This window comes from Melanotaenia boesemani, chromosome 19, assembly GCF_017639745.1.
Source record: "Melanotaenia boesemani isolate fMelBoe1 chromosome 19, fMelBoe1.pri, whole genome shotgun sequence".
NCBI lineage: Eukaryota > Metazoa > Chordata > Actinopteri > Atheriniformes > Melanotaeniidae > Melanotaenia > Melanotaenia boesemani.
In genome coordinates this window covers 3,892,903-3,912,859 of record NC_055700.1, presented here as the reverse complement: position 1 = coordinate 3,912,859, position 19,957 = coordinate 3,892,903, and the positions used below count along the sequence as shown (strand labels likewise).

The 19,957-nt window shown below is 44.6% G+C and overlaps 2 protein-coding genes across 5 annotated transcripts in view; both read right to left on the bottom strand.

Moving 5' to 3' along the window:
- Positions 1 to 19,957, bottom strand: part of LOC121629681 (scavenger receptor cysteine-rich type 1 protein M160-like) — a 530,109-nt gene that overhangs the window by 194,971 nt on the left and 315,181 nt on the right. The gene's annotated exons all lie outside the window — the stretch shown is intronic.
- LOC121629682 (septin-2-like) overlaps positions 1 to 19,957 on the bottom strand; it is a 32,734-nt gene that overhangs the window by 6,285 nt on the left and 6,492 nt on the right. For 2 of the 4 annotated variants that reach the window (XM_041969399.1, XM_041969400.1), the window contains exon 3: positions 1,584 to 3,528. The exons of 1 other annotated variant lie outside the window; for it this stretch is intronic. In XM_041969399.1, the coding sequence (XP_041825333.1) occupies positions 1,932 to 3,528 (1,597 nt within the window). In that variant the 3' untranslated portion in view covers positions 1,584 to 1,931. Of the gene's footprint in view, positions 1 to 1,583; positions 3,529 to 19,957 lie in introns of those variants that run through there. One more of the 4 variants, XM_041969401.1, reaches the window with a different exon arrangement.

The following is a 19,957-nucleotide window of genomic DNA, read 5'->3' as shown; positions in this document are numbered from 1 at the left end:
ACTGGTTTGGACTTTCTGGCACTGCAATGAACTGGTTTGAGTCTTGTTTAAAAAGACAGGAACTACTTTGTGCCTATAGGTAACTATAAATCTGAGGGAACCAAAATAACTTGTGGACTTCTCCAAGTCTCCATCCTGGGGCCACTGCTGTTCAACATCTACATGCTGCCACTCACTCACATTATCTGAACAATAGTAGAATGGAACATTTTAGAACATCATCATTAGAACAAATGTTCTTGTGTTGAATGTTACGTTTAGTTTGTGATATCAGTGAGCAAGCTGCTCTCACAATCTGCTGGACCGGCCATAAAACAGCTGGGAGCTTCTTTTTTCTGAACATAGTGCTGGTAGTTACAATGCAGCGTACAGGTGTGAAACACAGGTGAAAGAGAAAAAAAAATAAAACAAAATAAAACATGAAAAGAAAAACATTGACAAAGGAAATGATTAACAGAGAGAAAATTTGCTGTATAAGCATTTATTAAGATAATTAAAGATTTTCTACACATTGGTGCATGACAGGGAGATTTCATTTACATTTATAACAATAATGATTAAACAAAAGAAAAATAAACAATGATATGAGGTAATAAAGAAATATGGTAAATATAGTAACTATGTTATGGTGGGTAATAGCAGCTGGGAGCCTTTAACTCAGCTGTGTCCCAGTTTGACTACTCACATGAACACAGCACATGAACTTTCTTACTAAATGTTCTGTCTGGACTTTATACTGAAACAGAAAATGTTGCAGTGATAACACAACAATAAACAGCTGCTTGTGCTTAAATTAGGATTTAGTAGTTAGCAGGAAATAAAGTTAGAAACCAGAAATAAACTGAGGCTTTTTCTTCAACATCAAAGTCTTTTTGACTCTTTCATCTGAAACCAACTCCCAGAGTCACCTTTGTGTTTTAAAACTAGATTAACTAGATAAACATGTCCCTGCATAATTCCTATTAAAGGGACATATGTGCTGAGTCCTGACAGATAAACAGAAACATGGAGCATCACAATGAACACAGTAAATAATTAAATCAGAAACAGTTACTCATTACATCTTCTTTGTTAAAGCTTAATTAGAATATATTTTATTTTAACATGCATGTATTTTAACGTGGAAGCATCAACAACCACCACATTAACCCTGAAGCAGAATATACACCTTTTAAATAAATGATACAAGCTTAACCCCTTATCAAGCGGGGTCATTTTGGCAAAAACGCCTATAATATGACCTCTGGATTGTAAGTACAGGCTCAGGCTCTTTGTAAAGGTAACACTCTCTAGTTTCACCTACAACAATCAGAATCACTGTAAGTATTACTGATAAAAAGTTATACACTTTAGAACACACAGAAAAAAATATTTTTTTTGTCCTCGCCTAACCTGTACAGACAGAATGAGACACAATGGGAAATATTGATGTTTGACCTATAGAGAGCCCTCAAAGGTAAGGAAAGTCAACATTTAAACTTTCTGCTTTTCTGTAAAAAAGGCTTTAGTGTTAGCGCTGTGTGTGCGTGTCAAAATGGTTTATATCATCGGAAAGACGAGACTTTGAGCTTTCATTTGATGTGTATATTGTGGGCATTCATGACGGAGGGGCTTGAACACATGGCTGCAATGTTGTTGATTAGTAGTCATGTACCGGGAACAGTACGTCTACATTGTAAGGGGTTAATAAACCTGCTGAGACTCGCTGAGCTTCTCAGTAGACGTGATTAATCAGGAATAAATGAAAACTTTTACATCAATCCACATTTTATATTCACCAAGATAAAGAACAGAGTCTGTAAAAACTTTAGTATGTTCGCAGTTTAAGGTTCACTAATCTAACATGTAGCTGACGGAGTTTATATGTAGCAGGTTATGGTCTTTATACCTGCTTTAATCATTTCAAACTTAATTCAGATTGTATTACTGTTTTATTTAATTTTCCCCCTGAAATGCTCAACATACTGCACAGCAGGTCTACTTCCTTCATCCTCTCTGCTCTTCATCTTCTCCAGTTTCTGGACCTTCTCTTTGTCTCCTTCCTCCTTCATCTTCTCAATCAGGAAGTCCAAATGGACATAAGTGGAGACAGAATCAGCATTGAGGGCGATCTCCTCCAGTTTAACAACATGGTGGTAGGCTTCATCCAGCAGCTGAGACCTCTCTGCTGTCAGCTTCTTTATTTCTTCTCCAAGATTCTCTAAGAGGGTAGACTTGCTCTGACTTTCTGTTTTACTGTGAACATATTTCTCTTCCATATCTACCATTGTCTTCTGAACTTTCCTGGTCTTGGTCACATATCTCCTCTTTTCTTTCACATGATCTGATGCAGGACACTTCCTGGTACAAACAGTGCAGCGTCCTTTTTTTATGACCTCACAGTGTTCTGGTTTGCGGGCCATCGTACATCCAGGATAGTGACAGTTCTCCTCACACACTGTACAGGTGACTGCTGCTTTATAAAACATCAACCCCCATCTTCCACCATCAATGTCTTCTTTCTCTTTGTAGACCTCATCAACTTCTACAGTGAAGTTCTGGTTTTCCTTCATCTCTCCTTCATGCTTCTTCAGAGCTTCTTGAATCTGTCTGATTTCTGTCTGTTTCAGTTCAGTCAGGCTGATTCTGTCCTGCAGGTTCTGGATGCAGGCTGTCAGTCTGATACGTTCATTCAGAACTTTGATTGTTGTCTTCAGTTTCTGAGGTCCAGTTTTTTCTAGAAACAAAGTAAACTGTTTCATTCCTCTCTGTGATATTTTATAATCGGCTTTGAGTGATTCCTCCTCCTCCTCTGTTCGGTGTTCATGCTGACAGTTATTAAACAGGAAGTAAACAGGTTGATTCTCCTCATCTCTGGAACATTTAATGTTTGCAGCTTCAAGAGCCTGAAGAGCATTTTTAGGATTTCTTCCATCTGAGTGTGTGATGAGAGCTACAATGTTTTTCTCCATGTTTTTTCCAAACAGAGACGTCACTGAGTTGAAGACGTACATCAGTCGGTCACTAAGTCGATTCTCAGTCCACTTCACCACCAGACCCACTGCATTAATCTCTTGAACACCATCATCTGATCTAAACCACTCTAATAATCTCTGACTGATGATGTCATCTTGTTTGATTCCTCTGGAGTCTCCAAATCCAGGAGTATCGATGATGGTCAGAGAGTAGGGCAGAGTTTTACCTTCAAACCCAAACATCTGGTACATCATCACATCTGATGTCTGACTCTCTGTCTGACTTCTCTTCTCCTCCTTTTCCTCTACGATCTGAAACCAGACTCCATCCTCCCACTTCACCCCCATGCTGTAGTTGACCAGAGCGTTGATCAGAGTAGATTTTCCTGTTCCTGTTTCTCCAACTAGTAAGATGGTTTTATTGATTTTGTTCACATCTTTTTTTCCAACAGTCATTCTGGTCAGAGATCCAAACTCCTCTTTCTTTGTTCTCAGCTGGTAGACAGCAGGATGTCCTGGTCGGATCAGATTCCTGGTAGAGATGAAGTCCTGGTATTTGGATGAAGCGTCAATCCTACGACAAATAAAATAAAAACTAAAATGTATGAAAATATATTTATATGTTAGTTACATATCTAGAATTTCATTTTTTCTTTATGTGACACAACCTTGGTTCATTTTAGAACCAAAATTATTTCTTGTATTTTTTTTTTCCAAAGTATTGAAAGCAAAGAACTGATGATTCAGAGTCCTGATTATTCTGCCGGAGCCATCAACTCAAAGGAAACGTATGTCTCATTATAGACAAACCAGAACAAACTTCTGGCTGATTCAGTAGATGTCCTTATAAACAGACGGAGGTGAAGCAAAGTGAAAATGATAAACTTGTTTAAAGGGGACGAAACTGACCCACACTAAAAACTAAAAACATCTGTTTACAGGAAATACCCATTCATGGTCAGAAATAAATCATTTTCTGGATGAAGGTGGGTACATGTTTTTATTCCTCTGATTGAACTGGTTTTATTACGTTCTTATTAGGCCCGAGCACCGAAGGCGGTGCGAAGGCCTATTGTAATTGCTCCGTTTCTTCCTTATTCTTCTTCTTCTTGTCAAAAGTAAATTGCATTTTTGGGGACCTGAACATGCGCGAAAACGCGCCTAATTTTGCGTGCCCCCCCAAGGGAATGTGTAAATTTACGTATTTTGTGGTGCTCGGGACTGTTCGGGCAAAATTGAATGAGAGCGCCACCTATTTATGATGCCCCGCCACTGCACGTCATCAATCTTTATGAAAATCGCTACATGTATTCCAAATGTTTGGGCGAACAAAAAATCCTCTTGGAGTAACAGCCTAAAACCAACAGGAAGTCGGCCATTTTGGGTCAAAGTCGCCATTTTGGCGTTTTACTGACATTTTCAAAATCTATCTCCTCCTAGAGATTTTATCGTACCGCTACCAAAATAGCTCAGGATGTTCAGAAGGCATGTGTCTTTAAAAGTTATTGAAAGTTTTCTAATAGGAGAAAGGGCATGGAGGGGGCGGGGCCTCAAAGTTTGATGTCTCGCTGTAAAGAACGAAAGTGATATAACTTCCACATAAAACATTGTATCTGAACCAAAATGGCCATGTATGATGCCAGTCCCATCCTGAACACAGCTACATGTCAATTTTTAGGTTATAAATTGGCCACGCCCCCTGCTGACAGGAAGTCATGGTTTTTACTCGAAGACCCACTTATCTCACGTTTTGCACACAACCATGTCCAAACTGGGTCAGACAGCAGAAAACAAGTTGGTGATGATATCCAGTGAAAACTGTTGCTCTACGCTGCAGGGCGAGACCGTGGCGCCATGGCGAACTTCGATAAGACGCCATGACATCATAAATCACTATAAATCCCTCAATTCTGATCCAATCCCCATCAGACTTGCAGGGATTAATCAGGGTCCGGCCCTGAACAGATTCATATCACCAATTCTGGTCTAGCCCTAAGCCCCGCCCACTTCCAACAGGAAGTGCTTTTGTTCAGACGACGGGGTCCATCCCCTCAGGAATGAAACTTACACACTTGAAAGTGCTTCACAACAGGTCAAACACTTTCATGATACTACAATAAAAATCTCAAGTTTCTTCGCCAAACGTAACTATGGCGAATAGTGGTCCGACGCCATCAAACAGGAAGTACTTGTGACTGAACCATTGTAACGTTGATCTCCACCAAACTTGGCAGGAAGGAACGCGGTCAGGCCTAGAACTCAGCCACATTGACATATGCTGGAAAAATTGCAATATGGCTCTATAGCGCCCCCTACAAATATTTAATTGATCATATCTGCCCACTACATTGAGCGATATGGCTGAAATCCAGTATATTGATAGAACTTGGGAGGATGTACAAAAAAGCCTCTTGGACCTATATGATAACTTCAACAGGAAGTCAGCCATTTTGAAAAAAGTGTCATTTTTGGGGTCATTTTTGCATGTTTCTTTGCCTTGCATTTGAACGAACTCCTCCTACAGATTTTATCGTATTTACCTCAAACTCACTCTGAACAATCCAGAGGCATGTGTGGTCAAAAGTTATTGAAAATTTTCTAATAGGAGGTGGCATTCAGCAGCGGCGCCTCCTCAAGTTTTGATGTTTCGCCATCAAGCACGGAATCCATTATTTCTGAAATACAACACTCATCCTGTACCAAACTGCACATGTTTCAATTCAGTTCCATGCCAACCACATCTACAAGTCCTGATCTTGTCATCTGGACATTGCTCAACGCTGCATGGCGAGACCGTGGCGCCATGACAAGGTTGTATAAGGCGGAGTGACATCATTAATCTGCATAAATCCCTCAATTTTCATCCAATCAAGATGACACATGCAGTAATTAATCAGGGTCTGCTCCTGAACAGATACATGTAACTAGTTCTGGTCTTGGCCTAAGCCACGCCCCCTGGAAACAGGAAGTGCCTTTCTCAGACACTGGGGTCCCGCTCATCAGGGATTAAACTCACACACTCTACAGTGCTTGAGATCAGGTCAAACCCTTTCATGACACCACAGAAAAAAAACCTCAAGTTCCGTTGTCAAGCAAAACCATGGCGAATGGCGTCCACTGCCATGAAACAGGAAGTACTTGTAACGGACCCAATGTACTCCTGATCTCCACCAAACTCGGCAGGGAGGACAGTGGTCAGGCCTGGAACTGATTCAAATAGACATATGCTGGTTATTTGGCTCTATAGCGCCCCCTATGGTTATATCATTGGCCATGAAACAGGAAGTGGCTCTAGCTCTGCTGTCAGTTGACTAGTTGAACTGATTTTTTCCTGTTCTCATTAGAGTTCCAACCTGAACATGGTTCTACATGAAAACGACTATAGCGCCACCTAGTGGCCACGTGGAATTTTCCTCTTGATGAAATCATGCTCCGGTTTGTGGGAATTCAACACAGTTTGTATGAAACAAGGTCATGAATGCTTCAGATGTCATCACTGGACAGGCTGAGGTGCAAGTTGATCCTCTCATGACGAAAATCACCTCTTGATGAAGATAAACTCTGGAAGAATGGGTTTATGGCTGTGGGCAAGAGCGGCTGTGTTGCTGTGTTGCTGGAGGGAGGCTGTTGGCCGATGGGGCGGTGCAATAGGCCGAAGCGGCGCCAGAGGTGCGAGGGCCTCCAACGCTGCTTGCAGCTTTAATTTACATTTATAATTGTAACTATTGTTGTGCTTCTCAGTGTGAGTCATGGTGTATAAGAAATATTTCTGTAAAGTTAATATTGGCCCTATGCTGAGGAACAGAAACGGGCAAGCACCATGCAACCCAGTTTGTATTGGATCACACAGTTAGACGAGAGGCATACCTTGCCACTGCCTCTCCCGGGATTTCTGCCCTGTGTTTTTATCGGGAAATACGCAAATTCTGCCATTTTTACTTAATAAAATGCCAAAAACGTGTAGTCATACTGGAAATGCATTTTTAACATGAATATTTATTTTATGTACTGTACTTTTTAACTTTCATTATGACAGGCGAGGCACTGCCTGTCTCTCCTGACCGAACGTCACTGCATGACCAACACAGAGACAAACAGCCACTCTAACTCTCGGCGGAATCTAGAGACACCAATTAATCTTTGGGATTGTGGGAGGAGTCGTAGAGAACCCATACATTCAACGTCTGCACAGAAAGGCTGAGGTTCCATACAGGAACCTTTATACTGCAAGGTGAAGGTGCTAGCCATCACATGATGCAGCTCAACCCAGTGTAACGGGGAGAGCGTGTTGTGGTACAGGAATTAGCTCAGTTAGCCGGATAAAGCTGCCACAAAGTTGACAAACTCACAGCGACACTGGTACTGAAGATTCCACAGTGCGTGCTCTTTAATAAAAGGACATTCGTCAACCATATGAAGCCCGGTTGGACGGCTACTGTCTCATCATACATAAATAAAACAGCGCCACACAACACGTCCGTCACAACAAATGGGAAAAAGAAAGGAAAAGAGCCGAGCTCCCTAAAATGTCCGTCTGCAGTCCAAGCGTTCGCAAGACGATCTCCTGTCTTCTCGAAGTATCTTGATGATGTCATCATTAGAAGACGACCAAGAGAAGTCTTAAAGGGCCATTCCACAATTACAACTGTTACACCAGTCACCATGGCCAAATTTAATCCCATCAGCCAAAAACGTTAGTGAGAAATCATACAAGAGCTGAGTCCTGTTGTCTTGACTTTGTCCCTACAACAGTCTTTAAAACCCCTAATTTGCGGGTTGGGGAGGGAAGACATGGCCTGGGTTGGTCTGGGGGTGGTGCACCATTGATGTGGGCTCTCCCGCTGTTCTATGCTATGACACAGCATTTTATACTGGGAGCGTGTTAGGTTTGGAGTGCCCACGAGTACACTCCACCGCAAGATCACAAAATTACAGGAGAAGTGGAGAATCCTGTGATTCTCCACTTCCAGAATGAATGTCTCGTCGTCTATGATGACAAAAAAAAAAAAAAAAACAAACATTAAGACCCCCTGACCAGTTAAACACGTAATGTTTACATTACACTCCTGTCACAGGAGAATTATTTAATTTTATGGGTAACAAATAGGTAAAAATTCAATAGAATTTTGTTCTTTTTTCTTTTTCGCAAGACTTGTTATCGTGAGTCTCCATGGCAACGAGACTTGTTTACCATCGGGATCAACTGATAAAACTCTCCAAACTCAAGATTATCAGTGAAACAACACTTCAAATCCCAACGGAGTTGAAAAGAAAGAGAAGAGGATGCAGGGCAGGAGCGAGGCAGAGAGAAAAACGGTGGCGATTCAAACCGTTTCTTCCAACGGTTGTTATGGGAAACGTGAGATCGCTAGTTAACAAAATTGATGAACTTCAGGTGCTAACCAGGTCTCTTAAAGAATACAGAGAGTGCAGTATTATGTGCTTCACCGAGACATGGCTGCATGAACACATCCCAGACTGTAATGCGTCTGTACACGGCTTCAGGACGGTCCGTGCAGACCGCAATAAACAACTCAGCGGGAAGCTGAAGGGAGGTGGAATTGCGGTGCTGGTAAACCAGCGCTGGTGTCATCCTGAACATGTCACTGTTAAAGAGAAGATCTGCAAAAGAGACATTGAACTGCTAGCTGTGAGTCTCCGCCCGTATTATTTACCCAGAGAGTTCACATGCGTTATTCTGGTAGCGGTATATATATTACCTGGTACCGCTCCAGACGCAGCCTGTGATGTCATTAACTCTGTAGTGGCCAGGCTTCAAACACAACATCCAAACGCATTTGTGGCGATCTCTGGAGATTTTAACAACATCTCCCTCTCTGCAACTCTACCAACTTTCCAACAGTTTGTCAGCTGCTCCACCAGAGAAAACAAACCGTTGGACTTATTTTATGCAAATATTAAAAATGCATACAGCTCCTTTGCCCTGCCACCTTTAGGAAGATCAGACCATAACCTAGTTCTTCTCTCCTCCTCCTACAAGCCCATCGTTCAGCAACAACCAGTCATTAGAAAGGCTATTAGAACCTGGTCTAATGAAGCTGAAGATGCTCTGAGAGGATGCTTCGAGGCTACAGACTGGAACGTCCTATGTGAACCTCATGGAGATGACATCAATGCCTTGACTGAGTGTGTGACAGATTATATTAACTTCTGTGTGGACAGCACCGTTCCAACAAGAACAGTGAGGTGCTTCCCCAATAACAAACCCTGGATCACCAGTGACCTGAAAAAGCTGCTGAACATCAAAAAGAAAGCTTTTAGGGATGGAGACAGGGAGTTATTGAAGTCCACACAAAAACAACTTAAAACACAAATGAAGAAGTGCAAGGAGGACTACAGGAAGAAGTTGGAAAGTAAGCTTCAGAAAAACAATGTGAGGGATGTGTGGTCAGGAATGAAGAAGATCACTGGCTTCGGGATAAAGGAGGATCAGACTGATGGAGGTCTGGACAGAGCGAATGAACTGAACATGTTCTTCAATAGGTTTAGCTCACCTCCTGCTTCAACCCCAACTAGCCACACACCCTCCATGAGCCCACAGCTTTCCTGTCACACCTCCACTCTGTCACCCTGCAGCTCAGTCAAGGACCTGGGGTCTCATTTATAAAACTGTGCGTAGGATTCTTACTAAAAGTGTACTTACGCCCAAAACCGGAAGTTGGCGTACGCCATAAAATATTCTGATTTATAAAACCGTGCGTACGCACAGGTGCAAGCAATTTCCCCTTTATAAATCACACTCGTCCTTGAAGTTTGCGCAGGTGAATTTGGCTCATGTTCCGCCCACTACACACCCACTTTCCACCATAAATGGTCAATGCAAAGTACCCCAGCGTGTATTAAAATGAGCCAGCTGATCCATGTTGTGATCCATGAACAATGGCAACCGCAGGGAAGCGAACCAAAAAACGCAACTTCACAGAGGCAGAAATCGATGCATTAGTGAGTGAGGTGGAGAGTCGAAAAATTATTTTGTTTGGTAGCCACATTAGTGGCGTGAGAAATAAGAGTAAGTGTCGTGAGTGGCAAATTGATTATATGTTGATAGGAGATTTATTTTTCTTAGCTTTCTATTTATTTGGAAGGTCCTTAGGCTGTGTGGTTATAGCTCACCTGTGCAGCATATAACACTGCTGTTATGAATCCTTCTTATACTTTAAAGTATATCTATTCTCTATCTATTAATATTTGATATTTAGGGAAATTAGATGTGGAAGAGTGTAGCAGGACGCATAGACAGCGGAGACGGGTTATGAACTCTTGCCGGGTTGAAGTCATGCACGCTGACCAGTGAGCCGAAATCACATCTGCGGTCATACAGCCAGAGCGCAAAATTAATTGGAGACATGGTGACAGGACCCCACGCTGCCACAAGAGGACTCTGGATGCAGTGTGTTGTTAATTCCCCACCTCTCCATCTGTGTCGCCAATTCCCCCAGCCTCCAAAACCAGCGTACGCATGGCACCTCCTCTGCCTCCACCTCCACTCTGTCTGTCTCCTGTAACCAAGTCATGCAACAACTGGTGAAACTGAACCAGAACAAGGCTGCAGGTCCAGATGGTGTCAGTCCCAGAGTTCTCAAGACCTGCTCAAAACAGCTATGTCCGATTCTCCAGCACCTGTTTAACACCAGCCTGAGCCAGAAAAGAATCCCGGTGCTGTGGAAAACATCCTGCCTTGTTCCAGTGCCTAAAAAACCACAACCAGCTGAACCAAAAGACTACAGACCAGTCGCCCTGACATCTCACGTCATGAAAGTCCTGGAGAGACTCTTACTGGCTCACCTCAGCAAGCAGGTGAACACCTTTCAGGACCCACTACAGTTTGCATACCGTAATGGGCTTGGGGTTGAAGATGCCATCATATACCTGCTTCAGAGAGCCCACTCTCATCTGGACCAGTCAGGCAGCACTTTGAGGGTCATGTTCTTTGATTTCTCAAGTGCTTTTAATACGATTCAGCCTGCTCTGCTGTGTGAGAAGCTGCAGAAATTCCAGGTGGATCCCTCCACAACCACCTGGATTTACGACTACCTCACAAACAGACCACAGTTTGTGAGACTGAAAGGTTGTGTGTCTGAGATGGTGGTCAGCTGCACTGGAACACCACAAGGGACTGTACTTTCACCATTTCTATTCACGCTGTACACCTCAGACTTCCAGTACAACTCTGAGTTCTGTCATCTGCAGAAATACTCTGATGACTCAGCAGTTGTTGGGTGTATCAGTGATGGACAAGAAGCAGAGTACAGAGAACTGGTCGGTCAGTTTGTGAAATGGTGCGGTGACAATCATCTCATCTTGAATACCAAGAAAACAAAGGAGATGATTGTTGACTTCAGGAGGAACAAGAACACACATAGAAGTGTTTCCATCATGGGAGAGGAGGTGGAGGTGGTGGAGGAATACAAGTACCTTGGAGTTCAGCTGGACAACAGACTTGAGTGGAAAAGCAACACTGAGTACATTTACAAGAAAGGTCAGAGCAGACTCTACTTCTTAAGGAAGCTGAGATCTTTTAACGTCTGCACCAAAATGTTGCAAATGTTCTACAGGTCTGTTGTTGAAAGTGCAATCAGCTTTGCAGCAATCTGCTGGGGCAGCGGCATCAGAACCAGAGACTTGAAAAGAATTAACAAACTGATCAAGAAAGCTGGTTCTGTGCTTGGAGTAACTCTGGAGCCGCTGGAGTTGATCATCAAAAAAAGAATTCTGTACAAGCTGACGAAGATAATGGAAGATCCTTCACACCCTCTACACAACGCCGTGACGAAACAACAGAGTGTGTTCAGTGGGAGGCTTGTTCAAGTCCGATGCAAGACAGAGAGATACAGAAGATCCTTCCTTCCAGCAGCTATCAGGCTGAAGAACAAAGCCCTTAATTAATTAATGTGATTGTTTTACTAAAAAAATTACTACTACTACAATATTGAATTTCCCTTTGGGATTAATAAAGTATTTTTCATTTCATTCATTCATTCATTCATTCTGAATGGATCTCAGTAGGTGTCTTCACTGCTGAAGGAAATCTGAGTCCGAAGGAAGGGGAAAAAAAAGGTAAAAAATGGTTTAGGGGAAAAAAAATTAAAATATAATAAAAAATAAGAGGAAGCTGAACTGAGATCTAAAAATATCATAAAGGTTTCTGACAGATAAAACATAGAGAAGTACTGAGCCTGTAGCAGACAGAAAAAAACCTACTAAATAGCCCGATGGTTTTGTTTTAAGTACATTATCCAACTTCAGTCATTTATTTAAATTCATGGCGCTGATAAGTCTGCTCTACGAAAGAGGCGTGTACGGAAAACTGACTTTGAGAACAACAGTTTTTGAGAACATTTTTTTTTTCTTCCATTTCTCGTCCTTCATGAGAAAAAATACAAGCTGTCAAATAATCTGATCAGTCTGAGGAAATGTTTTGTTCTGCTTCACAACACTCAATATATGCACAAGGACACATTTTCTGAAGTTAAGTGACACTCTACTTGCAATGCTTTTTGCTCACACACACACACACACATACACTGAAGATTTATTTTTAGCATTATCCAATCTCTGAGAGAAAACACTTCCAACTTTCCTCACACACACACACACACACTCTGTAGGATAAATATTAACCCTATTTTCCTTTTTCTCCTTTTCCTCTCCTGAAGCTCACAGGCTTCTCACCTGACCCGATTCAGTTCTTCCGCCGGGATAAAAGTCAGCAGAGACCCACTGATATAAAAAACACTCTATCACCACCATGTCCTATGAACTGAGACTGATACCCACCCCTACCTGCTCCACCTGCTCCTACCTGCTCCACCTGATGCTCTATAGGATTCAAGATCTCCAGCAATTACCACCAGAGAGTTCCTCTGCTTCCAGTTTCAAAGAGACTGAAACCAGATGTTTGATGGACGTGTAAACATCTGGTTTTGGATGGTGGAACACCATCCTCCACAACGCTCCTGATCGTGCCTTTTATTCAGAGGACAAGACCAAAGCTCACAAGAAAACTGTGTGACCTTTCCGGCCCAGTTTCCGTGGCGGCGTGGCCACTGGGCTGAGGTGGGTGGTGGGGGCCAGAGGTTGGAAAACCATCCAGGTCTTTTTTTTTTTTTTTTTTTTTTTTTTTAACCTGTCTTGTCCAGCATCGTTGCAAACAGAATGATTGTCTGGCTGCTGTCTGGTGCTGGGCAATTTTACTCTATCAAGCAGGGATTTATACTACATGTATAAAGTCCCTCTTGATGAAAAACTTTATTAAATCAGACTCTTAATGCTGGACTCGACCGGAGGGGACAGATAGAGAGAGAGATAGAAAAGAAAGTAGAGAGAAGAGGGAGGGGAGAGAGAGGGACAGAAAGGGTGTGGGGAGTGCGGGTGGGGACTTGAAACATCATACAGAAGACCATGTAATCCATACTACTTACAACATATATAGCTAAGATCATCCTAGCCAGTAGGTCATTACACAACTAGTTGATAATAGTAACAATAATAATAATAAGAGTGAGAGTAATAATAATAATAATAAGAACAGAAATAATTAAGAAAAGAAACAAAATATGATAATAGATATAAGTGAAACTGCTGTATTCAAGAACACGCGCAGAGAAACCTGTGTGGATGTGTTGGAGAACTCGGCCACACGGCGACGCAAAGACTGTGTGGAGACGTTCAGGAAGGAGTGACCATGCAGAGTGATCATGCAGATGCCAACTCACTTGAACAGAGGCCAGAGTCAGGCCAGCGGTCCCGAGACCCAGGCCACCGGCCCCCCCGCAGGCAACAGATCCCGACCGGTCCACAGAGACGACCACTCGCCCGCCCAGGAAGGCAGCAGCAGGAGACCCCAGCAGGAGCCGCCCCGGCGGGCCGAGGCCAGCAGTCCCGACCCCCCCGGGCACCGGCCGCCCGGGACAGACGGGGCAGAGGGCCCGGGCCCAGGAGCGCAGGGACACCCCCCCCCCCCCCCCCCCCACAGGCCGAGGGCCAGCACGCCACCCGGGGGGACCCGCCCAGACGGCCACCACCAGAGGCCAGCCCCACACCCCAGCGCCCAGCCGCACACCCCGAGAACCAGTCCTGCCCCCCCCCCAGACCAACACACACACACACAAACACACACACTCTCCTTCCACTCCTCCATTTATCCTCCAACGCATACACCATTCAACCCTCACATACTCTGTCCTCCCACACACACACACCATCCTTCCACCATCCATCCTTCCACACACACACCATCCTTCCTCCCACACACTCACCATCCTTCCACCATACACTCTCCCACACCTATCCCATCCTCCCACACACACATCATCCCTCCACCACTCATCCTCCCACACATACACCATCCTCCCTCTCACACACCATTCATCCACCTTCACACCTCCCATACACACACACACACACCTTCCTTCCACTACCCATCCTCCCACACACACACACCACCCCTCCATTACCCACTCTCCCAAACATACACCACTCCCCCACACACACACCATCCTCCCTCCCATACACCATCCATCCTCCCGCACACACACCATCCTTCCACCATCCATCCTCCCACACACTCCCCCATCCCTGCACCATACATTCTCCCACACATACCCCATCCTCCCACACATACATCATCCCTCCACCATTCATCCTCCCACACCCACACCACCCCCCCTCCCACACACCACGCATCCACCTCCACACACCCCACCCTCCCACACACCATCCCTCCACCACCCATCCCCCCACACCCACACCATTCTCCCACCCACACACCACCCCCCCCCCCCAACACACACACACACAAACACCATCCCCCCACCACCATCCTCCCGCCACCCCACGCCACGGGGGGACAGCCCCAGCCAGGAGGCGAGGAGACACGAGCCAGGCCCCCAACCCCCCACCCCGCCCCCGCCCCCCCACTCCCCACCCCCAAAACAGCACCTTCCCCCCAGGGCCAGCAGCCAAAACCCCCCGGGACAGCCCGCCTACGCCCCGGGCCAACGCGACAGGCCACCCGGCCCGCCCCGCCCCCGGGCCATCCATGGAGACAGGGGCGCTTGAAGACCCCATCCCCCCTCCCTTCCCCACTAGTGATGGAATATATTATGTGCTGTTTGCAATTAAAAAAAAGAGGGTTAAAATTGGGGGGCAGTAACTGCATTGAGGAGGGGGTGGGGCCACCTAAGCAGTCCCACCCACCTGACCTCGCATGTTCCACCCCCCAAAACGTGTTTGTATGTTGCAAATGTTATTTGTGCTCAGTGACTAAGTGGAATTAAAAGCTGGGAGGCATGCTGCCGCTCGGCGAAGCAACAGGGCCACTATGATGACCCCCCTGCCCCGCCCAGCGCAACAAGCACACCTCCCACAGCCCTACCTGTGTATGTAGTGAAGAGTGGGGGAGGGGAGGGGTCAGGAGATGTAGGTCCAGAGGGGAGTAAGCCTCCCCCCTGGAAGACGACCCGCCAGTGGCTTAGGGCGCCCCCGTCCCCCGCCGGCCCCGAAAGGCGTCACAGGCCCGGAGCAGGCACCCCAACCCAGGCACGCCACGAACCCCCCCAGGGGCCAGCCACCAGCCCAAGGGGCCACTTTCCTCTTTCTGAGTGGGAGGGGGGCGAGGCAAAGGAAGGGAACCCCAGGCCCACGCCCCCAACACCCGGCCAGGGCGCCCCCCAGAGGACACGTCCTAACCCCCTGCAAACGCACACACTTTTTTTTTTTTTTTTTTTTTTTTTCCCCCAGCCACTCACACACCCTCTCACACACCTCTATACACCAACACCTCAATACGTGCACATACCTCCACACACACACTTCACGCACATACCTATAAACACACACACCGGTGCCCACATACACACACACTCTCATACCCCTCCATACACATACACCACTACACACGCACTCACATACATACCTGCATATACACACAAGCACCTCCATACATACTCACGCCTCCACCCACTCCTTCACTCCTCCACACACACCTCGACCTCCACGTGCACACACTCATATATACACACCTTCACACACACCCACACACACATCCCACATAGACCTCCACACACACACCCGCACACCACTCACACACACATACACGCACACACCTAGACCTTCATACACACCCACACACACATACAGCACACACATCCCTCTACACCCACCCACACACCCGCATACCTACAGACACACACACACACACACACCCACCTATATACAAACACACCCCCACCCAGGTTCCGGGGCTGCGACCAAGCACCAGGGCACGGACCAACCCCCGGCACGGCACATCCGGACGGGCCCAGCCCCCCCCAGCAGCGGCAGACCCCCCACCCCCAGGAGAGGGGGGAGACCCGGCACCCCAGAGCCCGGGGCCCCCACCCGGCCCACCCCGGGCCCGACCGGCCACCCGGCCAGGGGCCGACGGACACCGACCCAGGCACCCCGGCAGCCACCCCCCACCGCCACGAGGCAGTCCCACCCCGGGGCCCACCCAATGCCGCCCGCCCAGACCGGAACCCCCAGCCGACCCAGCAGCGGAGCAGCCGAGATCCCCACCCAGGAGACAACCGGAGACCCGAAGCCACCAGGGACCCCCCACCCATATCCACCCCGATCCCAGCGAAGCCGCAATCCTCCACCTACATTAGGTGATGTAGCCAGTCACAGGGGACCAGAGGGAATGAAAGTCATCTGATTGGTTCCTGGAGGAGGCAGACATTGTCTCAATGCTGATGTGATCTAACAGGAGATTTCTAAACTGCTGGATAGACAAATTATTCTTATCTTTCCAGTTCACAAGGATAGTTTTCTTTGCGATGCATAAGACTGCGAGGACCAAGTTTATGGAGTGTATTTCTATGTTAGTGTCACCCAGGTCGCCCAGTAGGCAAAGTGTGGGGTTTGCAGAAAAACTGGTTTTAAACCATTTTGAGAGATCTTCACACACCTTAATCCAGAACCTTTGGACAGGTGTGCAGGACCACAGCGCATGGATGTAGCTATCAGAAGTGTTCTCAGAGCAGTGTGGGCAGATATCTGATGGTGAAAGGCCCATCCTGAACATCCTGTGTCCTGTATAATGAGTTCTATGGAGAATTTTGAATTGTATTAGTTGTATATTTGAATTCTGAGTCATTTTAAACGTGTTTAAACATATTTGTGACCATCTTTTCTGATCAAAGTTATTAGATAAATCATCTTCCCATTTTGAAGTTGGGAGAGATATCCTGTCTTCTAGCTTTGCAAGTAATCTATATATTTTTGATAATAATTTTGGAGTATTAAGATTCAAGAATTCTGCTATTCTGACAGGAAGCTGCAAGTCTAACTGTACAGGGGTATACTTCTTACATATAATTGATTTTAGTTGGTGGTACTCTAAGAATTTATTGCTGTTGATTCCATACTGTGAGACAATTGTGTTGAAAGATACAAAGTTTCCATTTTCTATTATCTGTCCTAACTGTTGTATTCCTTTAGTCTTCCATTGAGTGAAGTTTATCATCTTTTTGTTCTGCAGGATGTCAGGGTTGTTCCAGATGGGTGTAAGTCTACATGGAAAGAGGGAAGATCTGGTTATCTTACAGAATTCCCACCAAGCCATTAAGGAAAAACGGATGTTAAGGCTTTTAAAGCACTTATATGGTTTAATGGTTGAGCTGATGAACGGCAGGTCAGAGATGACTAAGTCCTCACACAAAGCCTGCTCCCCATCTAGCCACGGCTCATCCAGATAACTGGGTTTGAGCCACATTGAGATGTACTGCAGCCTGTTAGCTATAAAGTAGTGATTAAAGTTTGGTAGATCCAGTCCTCCTCTATCTTTAGTCTGCTGTAAGGTTTTAAGACTGATACGTGACGGCTTGTTTTTCCAAAGAAACTTGGATATGAAAGAGTCCAGAGATTTAAACCAACTGGTGGAGGGTTTAGTGGGTATCATTGAAAATAAATAATTAACTTTAGGTAGAATCATCATCTTAATGGTGGCAACTCTCCCCATTAGTGAGATGGGTAAGCGCCCCCACCGTAAGAGATCATCTTCTATTGTTTTTAGTAGCTGAACATAGTTTAATTTTGTTAAATCTGATAATCTGGGGGAAATATTTATACCTAAATATCTAATGTTTCCTGTCTGTATTTTGATATTAGGGATGTTTTGTAGGTCACAGTTGATGGACATGGCTGTAGTCTTAGACCAGTTAATAGAATAATCAGATATTGATGAGAACTTATTAATAACTGTGATTGTCTCAGAGAGTGATGTTTGTGAGTTCTGAAGGAAAAGTAATACATCATCTGCATAAAGACTTATTTTATGTTCTGGATGGAAAACCATCCAGGTCTGCTGACCAGAGAGAGAACATCCATGTGGTGAGAAGGGTCATTGGGCATAAAATCAAAAGGCGGTTTGCCATCTGACTGATCCCCGGCAGAGCTGACTCGGTGATGGAAGCAGTCATGTGACCACGTGACACTGATGGTGAGACGTTCTGATTTCTTACCATAAATAGTTCATGATTTAATACAAAACTCTGTTAATACACCGAAGTTTAACACATCTTATCTTTTATGAAGAGAAGACGCTAAAAGTAAACGAAAGACAGCTTCAGTTCTAGAGTAGGTCTGCACATAAGACGAGTTCACAGCTGGAACAAGAGACACATACATGTACACACACATTTACATGAACAAACACACACACGCTCACTGCAATGAAGTATCTGCTTGCTACTGACGACATGACAACATGACATGATGAGCTACTAACCCTGTCTGGTTTTGAAAACAGAGAACATGTTTAGCGAGCTGGTGGCAACAACCTTTCCTCAGTTATCAAACACTGATCGGCTCCTTGTTTTAAAAGAAAGAGAAATTAGTAAAACGAGATGAAAATAATATTTTCTTTATTTGATCCCTTCAGATGCATCCTAACAGTGACTCACTGACACATGAATTTATATTTCCTCCAGATTACCGTCTAACCGCTGACCCAGGATCTGATAAGATGGTTTCTCTCTCATTCCTACAGCTGAAGCAGTGAGAGAGTAAAACCTTCCTGCCAGAGGTGGAAATGCCAACATACTGATCCTTATGTGCTTTTATGTAAATACCGAACGGCAGTTTCCCTGCTTGGTTCTGTGGTGATGCAAGCTGCAAGTCCCCTGATTTCCTGACAACTTTAAGTGTGTGCGTGATTTGTACAAAAGCTGCTTGTGTGTCTCTGGGTCCTGATTATTTTATTTTTGCTCACATTTGGTTTAAGTTAAGCTTTTGAATTTCTTGGTGTCCAGAATTTATAATAAACCTGAAACAGCTTCCATTTTGCTCTTAAAAAGGCTGCATAATAACTTTGCCCCGTGGTCTCATGTGTGAACCATAACATGCTGCATTTAGGGGTTATTTGCAGCCACATCCACATATACTGGAATGATTTTCTTTGGTATTGATCTGTCATGGCTCATTGGTAAATTAAAATGGAGAACATGGCTCTTTGAGATAAAGGTCTCAAACATATATAAAAGAAGAAAAATACATGCTATTTTACTTTTAAGAATCAACACTGAAGACCTGATCTATATTTCAATCAAGCAAACTAAAGATCTGAAATCTGTCAGAAAGAAGAAGAAGAAAAAAAAGAGGATGGATTAATAAACAGTTTGCTTAGAGGAAAATAAATCCCTGGTACTGAGAGAAAATGGTGATTAATAAATGGAAAAAATTAAAAATTAAAGGAGCTCCTCGTTTAACTGTCAGCAAATAACCAGATGGAAATTAGTTTAAGTAAAAGAAAGGAAACTTGAAAAACTAGTTCAACAAACCTACAGTAATATAGATAAAATAGTTTTTTTTGGTTGTTGTTGTTATTTGCAATAACAGGGGAAAGTACACTGTAAGAATTAATACAGAGAGGTACCGGGAGAAAATACAAACTATTTCATAATAATCTGATATCCATGGATGTTTTAAACTGATTCTCTTGT